The sequence below is a fragment of the Penicillium solitum genome (assembly GCF_028829755.1).
Source record: "Penicillium solitum strain IBT 25940 chromosome Unknown utg000003l_segment0_segment0, whole genome shotgun sequence".
NCBI classification, from domain to species: domain Eukaryota; kingdom Fungi; phylum Ascomycota; class Eurotiomycetes; order Eurotiales; family Aspergillaceae; genus Penicillium; species Penicillium solitum.
In genome coordinates this window covers 4942576-4962719 of record NW_027072123.1, presented here as the reverse complement: position 1 = coordinate 4962719, position 20144 = coordinate 4942576, and the positions used below count along the sequence as shown (strand labels likewise).

General features: G+C 48.7%; 9 protein-coding genes across 9 annotated transcripts; 4 read left to right on the top strand and 5 right to left on the bottom strand.

Moving 5' to 3' along the window:
- Window positions 1-1489: 1489 nt before the first annotated feature.
- N7455_005821 (alpha/beta hydrolase) lies at window positions 1490-2314 on the top strand (the record flags this gene model as incomplete). Its single annotated transcript, XM_040956670.2, has 1 exon — window positions 1490-2314. The coding sequence occupies one exon, from the start codon at window positions 1490-1492 to the stop codon at window positions 2312-2314; it is 825 nt and encodes a 274-aa protein (XP_040812929.2).
- An 893-nt stretch (window positions 2315-3207) lies between these two features.
- Window positions 3208-5140, bottom strand: N7455_005820 (putative RSC complex subunit Sfh1; the record flags this gene model as incomplete). Its single annotated transcript, XM_040956568.2, has 4 exons — window positions 3208-3312; window positions 3370-3454; window positions 3512-4690; window positions 4794-5140. 4 exons carry the CDS (start codon window positions 5138-5140, stop codon window positions 3208-3210), a joined length of 1716 nt encoding a protein of 571 aa, XP_040812968.1.
- A 730-nt stretch (window positions 5141-5870) lies between these two features.
- N7455_005819 (uncharacterized protein) lies at window positions 5871-6553 on the top strand (the record flags this gene model as incomplete). The annotated part of the gene is made up of 5 exons (XM_065605133.1): window positions 5871-5876; window positions 5950-6079; window positions 6135-6267; window positions 6330-6407; window positions 6466-6553. The coding sequence occupies 5 exons, from the start codon at window positions 5871-5873 to the stop codon at window positions 6551-6553; spliced, it is 435 nt and encodes a 144-aa protein (XP_065462033.1).
- A 767-nt stretch (window positions 6554-7320) lies between these two features.
- Window positions 7321-8481, bottom strand: N7455_005818 (putative general stress response protein Whi2; the record flags this gene model as incomplete). The annotated part of the gene is made up of 6 exons (XM_040956531.2): window positions 7321-7341; window positions 7397-7661; window positions 7714-8063; window positions 8117-8255; window positions 8311-8347; window positions 8403-8481. The coding sequence occupies 6 exons, from the start codon at window positions 8479-8481 to the stop codon at window positions 7321-7323; spliced, it is 891 nt and encodes a 296-aa protein (XP_040812932.2).
- Window positions 8482-9907: 1426 nt separating this feature from the next.
- N7455_005817 (dipeptidyl-peptidase III) lies at window positions 9908-12175 on the bottom strand (the record flags this gene model as incomplete). The annotated part of the gene is made up of 3 exons (XM_065605132.1): window positions 9908-11023; window positions 11073-11952; window positions 11994-12175. The coding sequence occupies 3 exons, from the start codon at window positions 12173-12175 to the stop codon at window positions 9908-9910; spliced, it is 2178 nt and encodes a 725-aa protein (XP_065462032.1).
- A 413-nt stretch (window positions 12176-12588) lies between these two features.
- Window positions 12589-15604, bottom strand: N7455_005816 (putative protein kinase Scy1; the record flags this gene model as incomplete). Its single annotated transcript, XM_040956669.2, has 2 exons — window positions 13918-15604; window positions 12589-13865 (listed from the first exon to the last, which is right to left on the bottom strand). The coding sequence occupies exons 1-2, from the start codon at window positions 15356-15358 to the stop codon at window positions 12589-12591; spliced, it is 2718 nt and encodes a 905-aa protein (XP_040812910.2). The 5' UTR covers window positions 15359-15604.
- A 409-nt stretch (window positions 15605-16013) lies between these two features.
- N7455_005815 (uncharacterized protein) lies at window positions 16014-16211 on the bottom strand (the record flags this gene model as incomplete). Its single annotated transcript, XM_065605131.1, has 1 exon — window positions 16014-16211. One exon carries the CDS (start codon window positions 16209-16211, stop codon window positions 16014-16016), a length of 198 nt encoding a protein of 65 aa, XP_065462031.1.
- Window positions 16212-16350: 139 nt separating this feature from the next.
- N7455_005814 (branched-chain amino acid aminotransferase, cytosolic) lies at window positions 16351-17761 on the top strand (the record flags this gene model as incomplete). Its single annotated transcript, XM_040959558.2, has 4 exons — window positions 16351-16588; window positions 16645-16942; window positions 16993-17691; window positions 17749-17761. 4 exons carry the CDS (start codon window positions 16351-16353, stop codon window positions 17759-17761), a joined length of 1248 nt encoding a protein of 415 aa, XP_040810042.2.
- Window positions 17762-18169: 408 nt separating this feature from the next.
- Window positions 18170-18352, top strand: N7455_005813 (uncharacterized protein; the record flags this gene model as incomplete). The annotated part of the gene is made up of 1 exon (XM_065605130.1): window positions 18170-18352. The coding sequence occupies one exon, from the start codon at window positions 18170-18172 to the stop codon at window positions 18350-18352; it is 183 nt and encodes a 60-aa protein (XP_065462030.1).
- Window positions 18353-20144: the final 1792 nt, after the last annotated feature.

The following is a 20144-nucleotide window of genomic DNA, read 5'->3' as shown; positions in this document are numbered from 1 at the left end:
GGCTATTTGGTCCGTACTTGATTTGGGGATAGAGATGCCTTTACTGACGCTGGTTGGTTGTCATCTCCATGTTGTTAGGCCGTTCCAGCCTAACGGAACGAAGATCATGGCTCAGCTACCCCATACCCCATACACTTCAGAGCCTCACATTGTAATCGTTTCAAACTCGAATTCGCCGCAGGGCTTCCCCCGCTGACGCCGATTGGTCATTCCGCTTGTTCTAGTTGTTCCAGCCATGTATTCGGCGGGCTCATAGCCACGGGAGTGTTTACTAATGAGACACCTATTTAATCTAAAATTAGTTGGGCTTAGCTCAGTCTGCGCCCACAGCCCAGGTTCCTAACATCGTACTCCGTAGCTGCGATTCGTGAAATAATACAAGCCGTTCCTACCTAAATAGGTAGTGGGGAGTTTGACTATGCATTTTGAACTCCTATATATCGTGCACACCATTTGTAAATGTCCAAACATCCAGATATCGGGACAATAGAACGATGACCAGCTCTGGGTTCACTATGTATGTGGCACAAATGGATATAAGGCACCTGATTATTCCCTTACATGTCAGATTTGACAAAATCTTCTTCCAAGTCTCCCCAAAGAGGCTACTGGCAGTACAGACCATGGCTCAGCTGCTCCACTGTCTCGAACTTTTGGAATTAAAGATTCAAACCCGAATTGCGGACAGAACCGTCTGCGCTTGCGCTGGTTGGTCATGTTCACGAGGCTTCAATCATTCCAACTCTCTATTGGGCTTAAGACTTCACCCAGCTCAAGGAAAATTCTGCACTAGGTACTTTTGTCTGGGACATGGAAAGGTTTATAGGCCAATGAAAAAGACAACTCGGTTATAATTTCTGTTTGAGTACATACTTTGTAAGTCGGGGCTTTTCCTCCGCTATTCTAACCTGGGGTTAGATCGACACTCGGGCACAGTCAAATATTATGGCTCAGCGCTAAATAAGATTGTCTAATACAGTCATATTTCAAACTTCAATTCGGGAGAGAGATGCCTTCCCTGACGCTGATTGGTCATATTTGTGTTAAGGTTGTTCTTCTCACCTGGGTAAAGTGAAGCCTAAGTACGAAGAGAAAGTTTGTATACCAATTAAAGAGACAAAATACATATCTATTCGTCTCAAAAGGGGTCTTGATTACCATTGGTCTTGGGTGCAATGAGGCTGGCCTACCTACCACGCAAGATAGGTATAACCTTTGAAGCATATAGCATGGCTGAGTTGTCACCCTACCCAGATGCAAAAGCTATCTATCTATATTTGAATAAACATGCAGGGAAAGACTCCTTTAAATCGTAGGTCGCCATACAACATGTGTCTGAGGCACCTTGTAATATTGTACAAGTAGAGTTGTCAGTTTAGAACGTGTACCGCTAATCGCTGACCGCTGACTCTTTGGATACCCAACCGAAATAAAATTCCTAAGTCAATCATCTCCTAGATCCAAAAATAAGTATTTACAGACAGGACGCATGGAGTTCCCTAAAACTCACATCCACCATCCCCAAGCCCCCCACACCCACACGGTTATCCTACTACATGGTCGTGGCAGCGATGGCCCCGAGTTCGCCGAAGAGCTTTTCTCATCTTCAACCTCCAAGGGCAAAAATCTACCTTCCTGTCTACCCTCCTATCGCTGGGTCTTTCCAACTTCACGCGACCGATGGAGCACTACATTCCAAGAGGAAATGTGCGTCTGGTTTGACGCCTACTCCTTAGACAATATCCACGAACGACAAGAATTACAGAAAGACGGAATAAGGGAGTCAGTCTTATATATTCTCGATATTCTCGAGGAGGAAGCTCGACTACTAAATGGACGGCTCTTCCACATCTACCTTGGAGGTATGAGTCAGGGAATGGCAACCGCCTTGTGGGGGTTCTTCGCTGCAATTGCAACAGGCCGAATCCAAGGACCACTAGGTGGACTATTTGGCTTTTGTGGTTGGTTGCCATTCGCGCAGCAGCTAGAGCAGTTGCTTTCTGAGCCATCTCTTAGTCCTGGCAGCTCTCAGACACAGTGTTTAATATCCGGGTTCTTCTTTGATGAAATTGCCGGTGACATATCGCGTTCTGATCAGCCTATCGATAGTTCTATTTTATCTACGCCTGTGTTTCTAAGCCATGGTTCAGACGATCCATGGGTATCTGTGGAGCGTGGACGGCAGACATGTCAAGTTCTACGGAAGATTATGGTACGCGTCGACTGGCAGGAATTTACTGGGGCAGAGGGTGACGGCCACTGGGTTAAGGAACCTGAGGGCTTTGACCGTATTCTGCAGTTCCTTAAGGGTTGATTTGTTTAGTTGCTTAGATAGGCTGCCAGCGGACTGTGTTACCGGAGTATTCGCCAGCCATATACAGGGAAGGCCCCCTACAGCCAAAAGAAGGTTCGGTGGTTTTTAGTCTCGTCATGAAAGTGAGACGACCTTGTTGAGTACAAGGGCCTAAAGAAGACAGGAACGTTATATATACTACTTAATTCCAGAACATTCAATAAAATAAGTGAGAGAGATGCATCTACAAGATCAGTTGCTTTTGGTACTATCAAATCACGAGACAATGGACAAAATAGGAAAGTAGGGAACCTTTTCAGTCTGGGAAGGTGCGAGTGTTGGGAACACCCCCCCTCTTTTAGGATGTGATGCTTATCATCTCAATAAGCAATTTTCATTTCTCTACATCCTGCAGGCCTGAATGTTTAATCTCATATCTTCATTCACTATCTCGGGTGTCGTCTTGGCTCGACACCGTTGGCCAAGGCTAGCAATGCACGAGACAAGAATGAAGAATGAATATCAAAGATTGATTGTATTTTAAACTAGGATATGTGTATCATTGGCTAATCTCGTTGAAGGTCTACTTCTACTACCTAGTAGCTCTTTGCCTTCTAATCGTCCGCACAAAGAAAGAATATGCGTTGAGGGCAACAAAGACGTTGACTAAAAAGATGATGATTCACAATGATGATAACGCCCCGAATTTTGCGATAGAAATTGAAAGCAGAGATCCCTGTAACAGAAGGCGATGCGCCATGGCGCCGAGATAGGTAAGAAAAAAAGGTGCAATAATAGCGGATTAAATGGTTGAGAAGGACATGGAGAAATAGGTGGCGTGAAGTAGGTCATTGAAGCTTAAGATAGTACATTAAGGTTGATGTAAGGAAAGATGCCGTTGATGATATGGCTAATTAGCCATATCGTCCGACGGGAACGTCGTGACGGTGAAGATCCTTGGACCATTCCGGCGCAACCTTATCACGCTCGTAGAGCAGGCCACAGTTATGGCAGAGTGTCTGGAGAAGATGGTTAGAAACTGCTTGCAGTACATTCTAGAGTCAAGTAGCACTTACCCGTGGGCCATCTGGACCATCACGCACAGCCCAAACTGCTGTGCCCCACACCGCACAGTTCTTGCATCTCCAGCTTTGACGTTCCCTGTAGACAGAAAGCATTAGTGAATATTCCAGCGAGACGTATCTAACGGCCACATACCATTCGGAAAGCGTGCCACCACCGCCACCGTACCCAGCCCCTGATCCAGTATCAGGAGTTCCTCGGCCACCAGGAGTGCCACTTCTGCCCGTAGGGCTCAAGCTGCGGAACCGGCGCTTGCGCTTATTCCTTTCTCCACGTCCAAGTGGAGTCTCACTGTCTACCTCGAAGTAATTGCCACTGTTCTGCCTTGAGATCTCAGGTGTAATGCCCGTGGTTGAAGAGAATCTGGCTGTTTCTCGGCGCAGACGCCGGATCTGACGCTCACGGTCACCTTCTCTCCGCTCAATTTCTTCCTTGGACAGTGTCTCGACTTGAGGTTGCCACCCATCGCAAATTGTTTCAGGGTCGTAACGCCAGCCAGCTTCCACGCCGTTGGCTGCCAAATTATCAATTTCGTTGCCGTAGCCGTTGATAAGGGCACCGCTTTCGCAGACTTCCTTTTTGAACTTCAGGACGGCTTCGTAAATGGCATGCGAAATCGCACTAACCCATTCACCAGCAAGGCTGAGATCTGCGCAAGTGATGCGCGCGAACTCTTCAGCCATGCCAGGTGGGTGTAGTAGAGACCACTCGAATTTGTCCGTGTACAGCTTGTTTTGCAGGTTGATGTTGAGAGTGATCAAGCACCGATATGCGTCATCTGGGTTCAGAAGGCTGTCATTTACCAGCGCTTCCTTGGTCACGGTGACAGTGGTCGTCACATTAGGCCGGCTATCAGGTGTCCCAACGTTGGCAACGGCTGGTGTCGTTGGCGTGTCTCTTGACGGTTCAGTCTGGGGTAGAACACTGGGCACGGTGCCTGCATCTGTGCTCTGGAAGAGGGGGTGGAGAGCAACACCAGCATATTCCTCAAGCTGCTGTCGGATTTGATTGCTGATGGTCATGGTCGTGGCTTGAGGATTTGGGAGATCAAGATCGCGAACGAAACCAATAGCAAATTCTTCCGGCGTTGACAGTGATTCGTGGAGGTTCCATAAGAAGGTATCCTTAATACGGAAGGGGGGTAATGGTTCGGGTCTGCGATACGCAGGGAGAGTCTGGTTGATGCTAGGGTCCACGGCAGTGCGTGGGAAAGGGAACGGTTCGAGGGGTTGATGAGCGGGGACTTCGACGTCAATTCGGATGGGGACGAGTGTCAAGGGGAGTTGCGCTTGAATCTGCAGTTGATCGGCACACCTAGAATCACCACGCTGTATGTTAGCCAGATTTAAGGATAGACGGGAAAGACAGTGGCGACTGTCGTTAATGGCCACATCAGTCCTGACGATGGGGAACATACGCTGGTCGCAACATTCTCTTGATCATCCATTCGCGAAAGAGGCCTTGCACCTCCACCGGCGCATGCACTTCTTTGCCCAGCTTCTCTGAGTAGGGCACCGACTTGTCGGTAGCGGATTCTTCGCGCCGAAGACTCCTCAGTCCCGTCGGCCGCCGGGGCCCATCGTTCTCATCAAAATCCTCGTCATCAAATCCATCTTCTGCGTAATTGATGGCTGTAGTTCCACGCTTCGTGGTGCGCGGAGTCGGGCCGGTCTGAGACGGAGGATTGATAGGTGTGAGCAACGCGTTTCCATACTGGCGCATGCGCGGAGGGTAGGAGCTGATATATCCTCGGAGAGGGGACATGTTGGCGATTCAATTGCACAATAACATGCCCCTTCGAGGGTATGGGTGGGAGGATAGAGAGCTTGCGATTGTTTTGATCGGCTCGATGTTCGAAGGGCTGATCACTGCAGTGAGGCACAACTGAGAATGGTCCAAGCGCGAAAGAGTTAACAACGAGTACTTGTATGATGCCACAGCATAAAGTAAATGTGGGACAAAAATTAAGACCGCGTCAAAGGCATCCAGATAGGATCCAACTGGAGAGATTGGCTTTGAGATCGATATTCTGCGCGACTTTGCCCAATTCGGCGCTAGTCCCATTCCAGGGAGGGCATCATGTGACTGATGCCTCAGGCCACCAAATCAACATATACCAGCCTCGGGGAACTATAGGTTTACAAACACAAGAATAGTCGGCCGCTCATACGGACTTGTCATGTCTTTTTTGTCGTCTTTTTAGATGTTCTTTTAGATGTCTTTTATATGTCTTTTTCAGGTGTATACGAAGGCGGTAAAAAAAAAGCATACGGTGTGAGGCTTTTCTTTCTATCCATGGATGTATAACCTTTGATGACATACAAATTGCCATGATACCTCTAATTGTGAAATGTTGGATAATACCTTCACGAACATCGTACACATGCCCTGGATTTTATCCATCACGTCTTCTTATCCCGCACATTAAAACTTTCACTCTTGTTCTATTTCCTCTCTCTCTAAGTCTGCGCCACATCATCTTGTCATCTTAAAGATGGAAGTCTGGCGTTTTTGAAGATTTTCGTGGGACTGTCGTCACGTTCCCCGCTAATAACAACACCCCCTTCACACAGAACTGGGTGATTGATAAACAGCTCTCCGGGAACATCTATCGCTTCACTAAGCATGAGATAGAGGAAGGACTAGGTCCCTCCTTCGCTGCCGGAAAATTCGCTTGTCACATCGAGAATGGCACTGAGACTGGTATAATGAGAATTTACCTGCAGATGCCAACACTTCGCACGGAGTTTCACAACAGTGCCCACCGTGCAGTCCAAGCTACAAAACCTATGGGCTACAGTTCCTGGCAAGCCCATCACCGAGAAAGAATTCTGGCGGCTGCACCCCAGCCTTCGCGATACAATCCGTGGGAAGTTCAAGGTCCTCTACAGGTTCGTTCATATTCCACACCCCTATACTCACAGAAACAACAGTTACTCTGATCAAGAACCAGTGAACTCGGCTATCACGGGTTTAAGCTCAGCCCTCCTCGCATACGAAGGATCATTTACTACTCTGATTCGCAGGCTATGTATATATGCGGCATAAACCATCTATTCAGGCACAGAAGCTGATCCCGTTCCACCTAGGCATCTCTGCGGTCTTCGGGCAGCACACCGTCCCGAGAAGCCAGTGGAATGGAATGACACTGTTTATGCGTTGTATGGATTGATCTAGGTTCCCGCAGTGTAGGGTTGGACCAAGGACCGGGCTAGCTGGATATGGTGAAATCCATATACTACGATGGCGTAGTATCGATCCACCTAGTGGACTTGCCATACTAATTAGCTGAATGGAAAGAACTTACACATCTTGAGCCTGAACACCTAAACCCTTGACGAGTTCCGGTAGGACAAGCGATTTCCCCTGGGCATGATTTCCCTTCAATCAGTCTCTGAAAATGATCCAACCACAAGGAACTTCGTGCTGAGCCAGCTGGTTGCAAGTGGACCGGTCTCGGACTCGCCGTCTCCAACCATGGTCAAAGTAATGAGATCGGGGTTGTCAAAGTGATATGATTCTAGGGACGCCATGTCCGCATCAACAGGCACTGGTATTGTTCTTGGATCACGACTACATTGTGGACTAGGCTCATTGTCGTATGAATACAAGACACAAATCCAAAACAAGCAACGGAATGCGAGGGAAAGGCTATACAATTGCCAACTAGATCTGCACCATATATTCAATCTCCACAGCCAAGCTAACCGATGTCCAAGAAGAGTTTTACCAATCAGACTAGAAAACGAATGCACCGAAAGGAATGAGAACACCCAAACTGCTGAGTACGCCAGCGCTGCTTTCGGTAAGATGAAAACTTGAATATTTGTTGCAGAGATATTTAAATGCAACTTTAGAAAAAAAAATAACAGTCGAAACTTCGAGGCACAAGGCCGGGGGAATGATAATCGCACATGCAAGGGAAAGAAGAAGGGGAAAAAAAATCAGCGAAGCCCAATAACACTCTGCGATGGGATTAGCTATCAAGAGTTTCAAGTCCACTAAGAATGGGGGTCTTACCATCTCCAGAGTCCACACACGCCGGATCCAGACCTTTACTGGCCCCTCCACGCCCTCGACGTCGTTCAGCTCGATGCCCTCCCACCAGCAGCGGCGGGCAGGCTTACGCCAGAACAGGAGAAGCTTCTGGGCCATGCCCACAGAATTGTTGTTTGACAGGTCTCCACGGATATCAGTGCGAAGTTTGGCCAATGCAAGACTGCAGATTACTGCCTTATTAGGCTCTGGGGCGCGGTGGCCCCACTGGTCAGCACGATCAAATCCTCTGCATTGTATATTAGCATTGGACCATGATTAAAATCTCGAGTTCTACTCACCCGGCTGTGAGCATTTCAATAAGATGCTGCTCGGTTGACCCAATCTCCTCGCTCTTGCGCAGTCCAGAAAAGATGCCGTCCTGTCGCAACAGCGACCTACCCGCCGCCCGCTTGACTTCGAGCATTTCATCGTGACCAATGTCGGCGCGAGGGGGGATCACATAGAAGTCAAGGTCCTCTCGGAGGACAATGATGCCAGCACGGTCCTGCAACATGTCACGGGCTGAGCCCTGCATTGGGTCCGACAATTCCATGTCTGGTGAGTTTGAGCCCGAAGGCAGAGAGGAGGGAATGGTTTGGGCAACAGTTCGGAAGAAATCCAGCATGTACTGAAGTGAGACCGGGTCATACTGGATGATAACTGTCAGAGAGGCTTTAATACTCAAGATAGGAATTTGCGTACGTCAACTGGGAATACGTCCCCGTCATGGAAACCATTTGTAGAATGTCCATCTGGGAGGAGGCCATTGGGGAAAAGGGAGAGCAGAACGAATTCAGGCAAAGTCAGCAGCTCATCTCGCGAAAGGGTAAACCGCGTACCACTATAGACTTGTTAGTTCATGCATGATTGAGATGTGAATCAATGTGTGATCCTACCGAAGGTCAAGACCGACGTGTTCATCTCCGCCGATATCTATTATCACACGTTAACGCAAAGCATATCAAGCGGCCTTAGTTACCCAACGTACCACCAAGAGTGTTAATTGGCGGACCCCCGGTCTGTTGGACCTGGGTTATGATGCTGGAGGCACCTCCTGCAGCAGCCATCACGTAGGTGAATGAGTCAAGTGGACTATAGCCTTCTGTGTATGGCGGCGGTGGTTCACCGTCGTCGGAAGAGCCCTCGTTTTTTGGTTCGGTGAAAGACGCTTTTGTGTCAGCAACAACTGCCGAAGATGGGGCCGGCTCGAGCGACTCCTCGACAGGTGCTGGGGGCGCTAAGGCTGGAGGACAAGCGGGTCCGGGTTCAGTGACTTTATATGGGTGATTGGTGTCTGGGAGTGATGAGAAGATAAGAGATGAAAATGGCGGAGGATATGCGGGTGAGGAACTTGACGCCGATGCTGGGGAGTGCGGTGGAGGTGCAGTGTAATAATCGTCGTCCTCCTCTAGGGAGTCCGTTGGATGGGGCGGGCACGCCGTGGTTGATGGATCCGACGGCGGCGTTTCTCACGACACCGTGGTTATCTATTATTGCCTGAATCACGTCAGACAGGGTGATCCGCGCAACAAAAAGGATCGAATCCCGACCTAGTCTAGCAATGCGACTGATCTGGGTCGAGTCTCGTCCAAGTCGGCCGTGTTCGAGAGTGACGGTTTTCCAATTCAATGACTTTCAGCACCGGGATGAAAGAATGTTACCAAAACAAGTACAACAGATATACGCTCTCATCTGCTAAATTCGCAGTGATTGAGTGTTGCAGAAAGAGAGGCAGCGCTTAGAGGTTGGGGAAGACGGGTAGATCAACTCAGGTGGACGGCGGTAAGTCCGAGCGCCTCCTTAGCCATCGAAACCTTGGCACGTGCCGTGTCCTCTTGTTCTTTTGTTTTAGTTTGGAGTTAGCTTGCATTTAGTTTGGATTTCCTATCTCTTGAGTCGAATTATTATTGTGGGATGATATTATTAGACGTGCTTAGCGAAGTCATTTAATAACCTCACGGAGTATGCCTATTGGCTTTGACCTATTTCCAGTCGGACCCCCGCAAAACCTCCTTGATCTCTCATTTCATACGATTGTCAGCCTACTTGGATTTTGATTCTGAGTTTCAAAAGAATCTAAGAGCTGGATTGTAGATACATTATATAAACTACTTTCCTTTCTAATTTTCGTGGGATACTCGTTATAAAGGTCGAATATCATTTTCATAGTCCAGTTTTGATGTGGATTTACGACATTTTTGAATATACATCCAGTCTTAACCAGTGATATATTGTATATATGTCATAAATATCACAGGTAAAACATGAAAGATCAAATGTGACTGGGTAGAGAAAGCCTGGCTCAACTGTTGGTACGGAGTAGTGTGGAATAGGGGTAGTCACAATAACAAAGGTAGTCGTTCGCACGCGTCTGAAAAGATATCAGAAGGGAGGATGCGCATGTGTGTAAGTAACTACTTCCATGGGAAAGACATAAGTACATATATGCGTTTCATTTGCATACTTCAATATTTTTATAAATATATAAACATATCAGACGTTACGGTCTGCAAAGCTCTGAATCAGACCCTCGAGAGTCGGTTCGTACTCCTTCAAGCTGACCTGGTCACCCTCAAGAATAGTGTTGGCCTGTACAAAGACCTTACGTGGGACCTTGTTCTTCAAAACAACGTCACGAACGGTAGTTCCCCACCAGCTGCCAACAGAGGTAATGTCGTCGTACAAGCCCTTGCCAGCCTCAATATCTGCGGTACTCTTGTAGATATGCAGCTTCTGGAGGTACTTCTCCACGGCAGGTCGTCCGTGAGTCAGAATCTTGGACCGGTCAAGATGGATCTCTAGATCAGAGAGATCTTCTTTGTTGTAAGACAACTTGACGAAGTCCTCACCAGCATCAAGGAAGGTGCGCAGAATACTGTACCGAGCCTGCATGTGTGCCTGACCCCATTTCTGGGTCTTCGGATCCCAGAACTCGAGGGCAACCAGACCGGCGCGAGCCATGGAAAGGTAGGCTGCGAACAGGACGTCGCCGGCCTCACCGGCCAAGTCTTCCTTGCCATCGCCGAATCCGAAGATCTTCAGGATTTCAAAGTCGCAGGCAAGCACCATGGCCACGCACTCAGCACGACACTCCTCATATGATGAAGCAATGGAACCAAAGACCGAGCTCCACGTCTGTCCAGGCTTGTACCAGGTCGACACGGCCTTGTTGGTGACGGGGCTGATGGGTGGGTTCTTAATGTCAAAGTTATACTCCCCTGGCGCTGTCTCCTGCAGCAGCTTACCAGTTCCATGACCTAGCAATTCATGGATGCCGACCTGGACCTCGAAGGCCGGGTCTCGGAATGCGCGGTAAACCTCCTGGTCACTCTCGGCAATGAAAGGAATAGCCTCGTTAGGAGCCTTGGCGCTAAGAACATTGCCCAGAGACACGTTCTTGAAGCCAAGGTTCTGGCGAATGTCATCATAGTTGGGCAGGTTGATACCAGCTGGGAGACCGGAGCCGGCGAAGGTCAAGACCTCCAACGACGTGAAATCGGGGCTGAGGAACTTGTCTTTCTCAAAGTCTGTACCCCAGGGCAGCTTAGGAATCATGCTCTCGGCACTATCAACCAGTGTACCAAAGGCTCGGGTGCGCTCCAGATTGACCTGTAAGTGTTAGCGACGGCAGTCTATATGATTTCAGCACGTTCCATACCAAAGCAACGAAGCCTTCCCATTCTCCGCGCACACCGTGGGGGTCTCTGTATGTTTCAACAAAGCCCAGGTTCGTTTCGAGCACGGGCTTCTGGTCCTTAACCCAGATGCGCTGGCTCTCCTTGAAAGCCTCGATGGACCCAGCTCCAAATGAGAGAGCATATGAATCCAACATTCTCTTCTGGTTATCATTTGCAGCAGCAAGTCCCGCCTGCTTGATGCTGTGCGCAATCTTTGCCATCTCCTCTTGGTAGTCACCGAAGACAAGACGCAGCGTCTTTCCCTTCAGATCGCCGTCAAGTACAAATGTGTCAACGTCACCGAGATCCCGGTCTCTCACAGGAGGCGACGAAACACCAGATGCGATCAAAAGGTCAAAATCACCCGAAGATGTCTTTCGGATTCTAGTATTCTCCAACGCAAGTCCCTTCTTCTCCATCAAGTCACCAATTGCCGTGATCTCCTCCTGTGAGATCGTCGGCGAATCTGGGTAGTAGGTGGTGATGTGACCACCCTTGGGATATCCGAGGTGCATCATTGACTGTTCACTGGTCTCATAAATCCCTCCTCCAGTGCTGTTAGCCTTCTGGAAGGCCGCCTTTGTCTCCGCAGTAGCCGAAGCCAAAGCCTCGAATGCGGATGCGGACAGCCGAGGGATGAACTTTGAGTCACCAAAGCCCTTGTAGTTTCCGCAGTTGCCCAAGAATTGTGCCGCATATTCAAGGAAGAAACGGAGGTCTTCGGAGCTGACTTGTGTTTTCTCGGCGAGGGTGTTCCAGTCGCCATTTGAGGCGTGATAGAGTGACAGGATGAGGTCGTATATAGGTTCGGACTCGGGGGAAACCTGGCGCAGGGTGACTCGAGTGCCCTCAAATGCGGCTCTGTACACATGCGAGAAAGGTTAGCTGCCAATAGCTCTTACAAGATGTGGTGCTGCGGGTGGACCCCAGAACACAGGAACACAGGAACACGGTACCTGCTCATGAAGTGGGCATATTTTCTCAAGTTTTGGTCTTTCAGGGTATCAAAGTGTGACTTGACTTCCAGCCTGACCACAGTAGGAGGCGAGTCAGCCAGGTAGTGCTGTTTGATGCTTTCGTCCATGGCGCGAGTTATATGGGAATGCGAGGAGAAGGTTTTTGCCTGTCTGAGAGTCGGCAGGCTATATATCCGATGGAGGGGTAACAAAGGTAACACGGAGCTCCGGGAAAACAAGTGCGGCGCAATGCCACGCATAGAGTACATATGGAGGGGTTTGGCGACGAAGTATGACATATGATGAAGAAGCACCAATCAGGTACGTGGCTCCCTAGCTACGGTCGGATCCCCGATGGAGTCCGATCGGCATGGCTTGACACAGATTTCGATTTGGTAAGTAAATGTTTTACATTTGTCACTCTGCTTAATTACAATTGTTGCAGTTACTATTTACTATGTCAGGAATGTACGATGATAGCGATAACAGCAACAACAGCAATAAAGAGGGGTATCAGCCAAAAAATAACAAGAATTGTCCCTTATATCAGACTCTCATACTTGTCCAACCCTTGCTTTTGAGTTCCCTGCTGTGTAGCGGCTGTGCCTTGGAATGACGTTGATCTGTTGGCTGTGTTCATCGGAGGGGGTCTCATAGCGCTGTTGGACAACATGTTTCCTGCAGGAGGTGGGGGGATTGAGAATGAGGAGTAGTTGGGTGCCGGTTGTGCAGTAGACCCAGACATATGATTCGAGGGTGTTATGGTCGACATGGACCCCAAAGACTGACTCGGAGGGCCTGTGTGGGATCGAACATTGGCATTGGCCGGGGCTCCCCAAGCAGAAGATGAGGGCTGCATAGTAGGAAAGGCTTGAGCAACCGGTGAAGTTTGCCGAGCAGGAGCAGGAGCAAGAGACGGGAAAGAGCCCAATTTCTGATCTGGAGTAATGGAACGGAAGCCAAGATTAGACTGCTGGCTTAAGGCATTGGCTTGCTGTGTCATGCCTGCTTTATTTGAAGTCCAGGAGAATGAAGGCGACATGCTTGGGACCGCTGGCTGGGCTGGCTTGGCTGGCTCCATACTACCCCACATATCTATACTCTGGCCATTCGTAGGAGACGCCTTCTTTCCAAGAACAAGGCGCTCAAAGCTGCCAGCACCAGCGTCCGCATCGGGCGAGCCGAGCCCTGTGGCGGACAGCGAAAATTCGTCGGCACCATTCTGGAAGCCCGTTGATCCGGCGGTAGAGGATAGCTCTTGCAGCTTTTTTGTTTGTTCCTGCTCAATCCTCGTTGAAAGAGTCTTTATCAAAGCCATAAAGGCATTGAATTGTTTAAGGCTCAAAAGTGGCCCAAGACTGAAACTCCAGAGAACCGGCAGGACTTCCAAAGCTAGGAATTCGGTGTCTGCGACGGTTCCAACCTGGCGAAACACCTTCAGCGACGCCATCATCACTGACGGTTCTTTCGTTTTGATCGCCTTCAGAGACGGGACGAGCTTTTCTTGAATGGTGTACTTGTCTAAAATCGAAGACTTGGCTGGTTTTGACTTGGTCGCCTGGATTCCGGACAAATCATCTTCAAGTCCGTCTGAAACATCTGCAGAGGCCCCGCAAAGCACACTAAAAGCTTCCAGACTGCGAACCTTGATAGCAAGGCTGCTAGTGCGACTAAAAGTCGCAGCAATAGGAGGGAATACCTCGTTCTTGACTGTGCTAAAGTCGAGAACCGGGAGCATCACAGGGAGGCATTTAAGGGAAGCATCCACCAAAGAGTGTGTGGGAGAATCCAGCCCGAGCCGAATCAGGGGTAGAATATCTAGAAATAAACGTCAGATATAGGCTCAAAGGTTTCCATTGACAAATCGTACCATCTTTGAATTCCATTCCCGAACAACTATCGGCAATCAGATTCATGTTATCAAGCACAACCATGAGACCAGCATCTTTCTTCGAGTCTCGCTCAGTAGCCCCTTTGCCCGAGCCAATTCCAAATACTTCTTTCAGGCGAGGGATGATTCTCTCTGGGAACACGCGGCGTCCGTTGGGAATCCGCTGTAGAATGCCGAAGACGTTTTGTAATATCAGCGGAAGCAGTTCCCGGTCCTTCAATTCGTCCATCAACGCTCCCAATAGTTTTCTCTCGAGGACAGAAACGGGGAACTCAGGTAGTACCCGTTGTAAACCACGCAAGAATTGAGACTTCTCATTAGGATTTTTTGTTGGCAAAGATTCCAGGAACCGGATAGTGGAAACTAGCACATTGTCAAAGTACTGTGATTGCTGGAACTCCCGAGCATTCATGCGTTGGGCAGGTCGTCTGGTAATGAGCCTCGGTAGGACATGAGAAACTAGATCTTTGGGAATGGGCTTCGAACAGAGGAAATTATTGCTCTGCGATGGAGTGGAAGACGGAGAGCTCAGCAATTTCTTATATGTGGACAAGTTTGCGTGCGTTTGCAAAGGCGAGACATGCGGAGAATTGTACAGAGCGATGATGACAAGACCCAAAGAAAAGAGATCGGCAGCTGATGATACGTTGGAGTCCATAGCAAAGTCAGGCGACGTGTAGTCAAGGGCCAATTGTACTGAAGCGGGAAGCCTCGGTTCTTGATAGAGTACCTCAGACACAGCCAATGGCGGCAGCGACGAACGCGTTTCAGAAGAGTCCGGAGGCCCCGCGAATCCCAGACCAGAGATCTTCCAATCTGATTTGGCATTGATATAGATGGCGTCCGGGTTCAGATTTCCATGGACTAAGCCCGCAGACTCATGGAGGAATTCAAGACCCTTGGCAACTTGCAAGAGGCCCTTTTGAATTTCCAACTCATCGATCTCCACATCTCTTCTCCTCCGAGTCCCATCAGCCTCCTCAACCACGTACCGGCTGCTTCGCGAACCAGCGCGGGTGGTATTCTCTTGGTCGTCTTTTTCTAGCAGCAGCCCGGAAAGTGAGGCGGTGAGATGTTCCGTGGCAAACATGAGACCACCGCTACGCGTCTCCTCCACAGGCTCAAGCACCTGAAGAATCGACGGGTGCCGTAGGCGCGCGAGATTGCTTGCTTCGCGCTTAAGTCGCTCGATCACATCGTCCTGTAGCTTCTTGGGGGAGGACCCAGAACTCCTCCCAAATCCACTAGAGCGTGTCTCTAGTGACTTGCGATCAAAGATAAACACCGATGCCGCCGTTCCCGTGGACTTCTTCTTTGCATCGTGGATTTTCCAGGGGCCGGAGTATACGGTGGGGTTAGGGGAGATTTGGTAATTGGCGGAAATATTGGAACTGAACGACTTGAGCGCAGATGAAAACATGGTGATGAGGCCGCAGGCGAGAATTGGTCTGAGCGATAGTCGAAGGAATGAAGGGAGTTGTTCGTTTTACAGTGTCGTCACGGTGTAGCCAGCACAAGACATGTTTATTTTCAACAATACAGCGGAATGTAGAGGGGGTGTCAAAGGGAGGTGAGCCGATGTTGAAACTCGATGGCTAATGGGAAGTCAAAAACATTAGCTCAAAGGCTGAGAGGAATTGTCCACAGGTTGCATACTTGGTCAATGATCACACCCAATACGACCTCAAGTCCTCGATAACAACTACTCTTCCTATCGTATACATCACGTGATCTTGTCAATAGCTGTCTGTTGCCTTAGGCATCAGAGCCTGGAGGTTCCATCGCTGACGCAGCATCTGTACAACGATGGATTGATACTCAAATCCAAAAGGACATCCGAAAAGACATCGTCTATTATCTTGAGTTAAATGGGATCAGATTTCTGCAGCCCTAGAATGGCGCAGTATCAATCCACAGGTCTATGTAGTGACAGTGCGACAATCATTACTGAGTACATAGCTTAAAGCGCTCATATCCTTGATTTTGGACCCTCTTCAGATCATACCTAGTTACGTATTTTGTTGTATAGATCGAGCTCTACACATATGAACTCTTGGCGGGTGACTCAATTCAGCTCAACCGACACCAACCGCAGAAAGCCGAATGAAGCCGAAGTCGGCAGACAACTCTAATTTGCAGCCGCTGATTGGCCAATATGGCAGCGACATTCTGCATCTGTAGGGCGGTGGCAGAACTTCACAATTTGGGGCCTCCGAGTCATCGGAGTTGTTGTCGAGCTCCGCAGAGATACTGCAGTTCTGGTGCGGAGTCATCTTTCTACTTGTGATATAAACCCACATTGACTTCCTCGATCTCAGTACGTTTATAATTCTTCCAGTGACTCAATTGACACACTCTCCACTCTCTATACCCTTGGCTGGCCCTCGGATCGTTCCTAACATCACCACAGTCATGAAGTCGCTTCACCAATTGGCTCGCCGACAGGCACTGACCGGGCTTGCAATGCCCCGCGTCCTCTCATCACAGAACATTGCCGCCAGCCGGACATGGCAGAGAGCTTTCAGCGCCTCCACGGCGGCTGCCTCCCAGCTCCCAGGTCTTGATGCTTCGAAATTGACCATCACCAAGACCACTACCCCCAAGGAGCCAGTGGACTCCAAGGATCTTGTCTTTGGCAAGTACTTCACAGGTAAATGAGTCTCTGCGCTTTATTGCCTTCCAGCCACTGACCAGAAGCAATTGTAGATCACATGCTCTCCGTGGAGTGGACAGCTACCGACGGATGGCACGCACCTCGCATTGTCCCCTACCAGAACCTCAGCTTGGATCCTGCAACTTGTGTGTTCCACTATGCATTTGAATGTTTCGAGGGCATGAAGGCGTACAAGGACAATACCGGCGGCATCCGTCTGTTCCGCCCCAACAAGAACATGGAACGCCTGAACAAGTCTTCTGCGCGCATTGCTCTTCCTACCGTGGATGGTGACGCACTGACGAAGATCATTGGAGAATTTGTGAAGCTCGATAGTCGGTTCATCCCGGAGTGAGCATATCTTGTGTATATCAGATGGACATCATTACTAACCTCCATAGTGCTCGTGGCTACTCCTTGTACCTGCGCCCTACCATGATTGGTACCCAGAAGACCCTGGGCGTTGGCCCACCAGGATCCGCTCTCCTGTATGTCATTGCCAGCCCCGTTGGTCCTTACTACCCAACTGGCTTCAAGGCCATCTCCCTGGAGGCCACTGATTACGCCGTCCGCGCCTGGCCCGGCGGTGTTGGTGACAAGAAGCTTGGAGCCAACTATGCTCCCTGCATTCTGCCTCAACTCGAGGCCGCATCCCGTGGTTTCCAGCAGAACCTGTGGCTCTTTGGCGAGGAGGAATATGTTACCGAGGTCGGCACAATGAACCTTTTCATTGCTTTGAAGAACAAGGAGACCGGACAGAAGGAGCTTATCACTGCTCCTCTTGACGGTACAATTTTGGAGGGTGTCACTCGTGACTCCGTTCTGACTCTCGCCCGTGAGCGACTCGGTCCCAAGGGCTGGAACATTTCCGAGCGCAAGATTCGCATGTCTGAGGTTGCCGAGGCATCCGAGGAGGGCCGCATGATCGAAGTCTTCGGCGCCGGCACTGCTGCCATCGTCAGCCCTGTTCGTAACATCAGTTACAGAGGCAAGATGGTTCAGTGTGGTTTGAAGGAGGATGAGGAGGCTGGTGAGATTGCTCTCCAGATGAAGAACTGGATCGAGGGCATCCAATACGGTGACGAGAAGAACCCTTGGAGGTAAGTTGGCCCTAATCTTTGTTGAACCCGGATGACAATATACTAACAATCTATCAGTGTCACTATCTAAGACAGACATGTCAGATCAAAGGGCTTCTGCACCCAGGCTTTGTGGTATGGCCACAGAGGCTTTCAAAAGCCCTTAGGGTATATTTTCTTGGTTAATTTTGCATTTGTTTGAATATTTGAGGTACCGAGGCTACCGAGCAGCAGCGGGCGTCTTTTACATATTCATCGGGGGCTTGGTTCTTTATATAGAGAGCTTTTTTGGTCTTTACTATTTTCGGTTTTTCGTTGAGCCCACGATCTTGCAAAGATATTGAAAGGGAACCACCTTCCAGTGTATACTCCGAGTACGGTCACATGCTGTAGGAGTGTCAAATCGCAGTTGCTAAAGCGAAACATATACCTAGGTAAGGTCTTATCTAGTCAGTTTAGCTTCATTCGCCCACCCCAAGTTGTAGTATAGCAACACACGATGGACTTTGTAATTGGGCCAGGGTCCATTCGCACACTGGCTCAATGGAATGCCCCCTGGACATTGATTAAGGGGAAAGCTTGGAATAACCAGGACCCGCTAGGCTCTTCAGAGGCTAGTAAAGACGAAACGGCTTTCGGGGCGGCGGTTTGCTTGCTGATTATCGATTTCCCCGCTTTATGACAGCCTCCTATACTCACATTATCCAGGTAAGACTTCACTCTATTCGACACATTATTTAATGGGGTTGTATGTTATCATTGCAGGTATGAAACAGCCTGTTGCGAGGGGAGACCAAAGAACTCAACACATAATGACACCATGAGCTCTATCGTTGGAAGTGTACTAGGATTTGCATAATTTTCAACGAGACTGAACTATATATATCTTCATTATGCCTAGTGGAATGTGGTTATATATCATTGTGGGACTTGTTTATATAATGTAATGATCAATAGCTCATTTATTAAGACAGAGGAAGAAGAACATATTGTTTATGAACTATGCAAAGAAGAAGAAAAGGCGACAGAGAATTTGTTGGTAGGGTTAGTTGAAGTACAATCTTCAGATTATAGTGGAAGAAAAGGCGCTGTAGATGGCATAAATAATATACTCCCAAGACCAACACGACCCACTCAATTGATAGAATTTGGCCTTTGATTCGCCAAACCTATCGATCGACAAACAGTCTAGATACAACAACGTTGTAGTCTGTTTCGTTGACATATCGTCGGTTCTTAGCCTATCTCACAAATTACAGTTACTACTTGGTAAATTTCGGCTTTTAGTAGTTGATTTACATGTCTTGCTCAAGAAAAGTCTATCTAGGGGGCGCAGTTATCAAATAATGTATATTTGGCTTCATATAGGACAGTGACTACCAGAATTTGTGAAACCCACGGTGGTCAAATACTAAATGGTGAAGCACAGTACTTTTTTACGATATTTTCTTTTGCCCTGAGACACTAAACGCTTTCTAAGCCATTATTTAGAGAAAAGTTGTCTAAGATTATTTCATTAAAGCCAATATCTCGAATAGGACCCGAAATCATCCTCTTGCAGCCATAGATGTAACCCCCATCCAAGGTCGACCATCAGATTCAGCATCAAACACAGACAATGCTAAGACATCTGCCAATCCGTAAGATTTGATACATCCAAGCACATAAAGTTGCGGACAGGTTAGTCCGACCTTCCAGCTTTGATCCTGTACAAACACAGTGCTGACGAGTGTCAGCCACCCGTACCGATGACCCCGCCTGTTTCTTGGAAATTCCATGTTGACTTCCCCTCACCTGTTACCCGAGGACAAGTCCTAGAGATAGAACCATGCAAGCCAATCTAGCGACAAGGGCTTAGAGACCCAATCAATATCTCCAATCGATAGTCTGAGTGAATAGGTCACATCGCAGCAATACAGCCTAGACCAACGGTAAATATCCAGATGTAACTTGACCGAAAACAAGGTAAAATAGGCGACCTCCAGCACGTGGGCCACGTGGAATGAGGCTAAACTCAGACGTGACAATTGAAGCGAGAGCGAAAGTAGAAAAAGAACAGTCGGCTTTCTCCGTCCTTGAGAAGGTTTCAGGCTCAGTCTGTACGCCCTTCAGCTACGTATTGGGCAAAAATTCGAATCACAGCGGGACACAACATGCGTTTCAGAATGTCCCGCATGGATAATAATGGGGGTTGGTTGATCTCATAGGCTAAATTTAGTGCTCGACATATTCGGGTGGGTTGCAATGAAGACTTTCATGAATTCTGTTGCATTGCGGGAAATAACCGGACTCGGGGATGTGTGTGTGGCTTAGAGGGGAACTGGTGGTCAGCTTCTTATCTTGGGATACCCCCGACGAGAGTCTATAATTACTCTCCTCCGGACTTATTGTTGACATGTACAAGACAAATATAGTAAACCGCAAACTTGGTAGTCGTTAAGTGCCGATGTTTTTGGTGTGACTCGAGACAACCT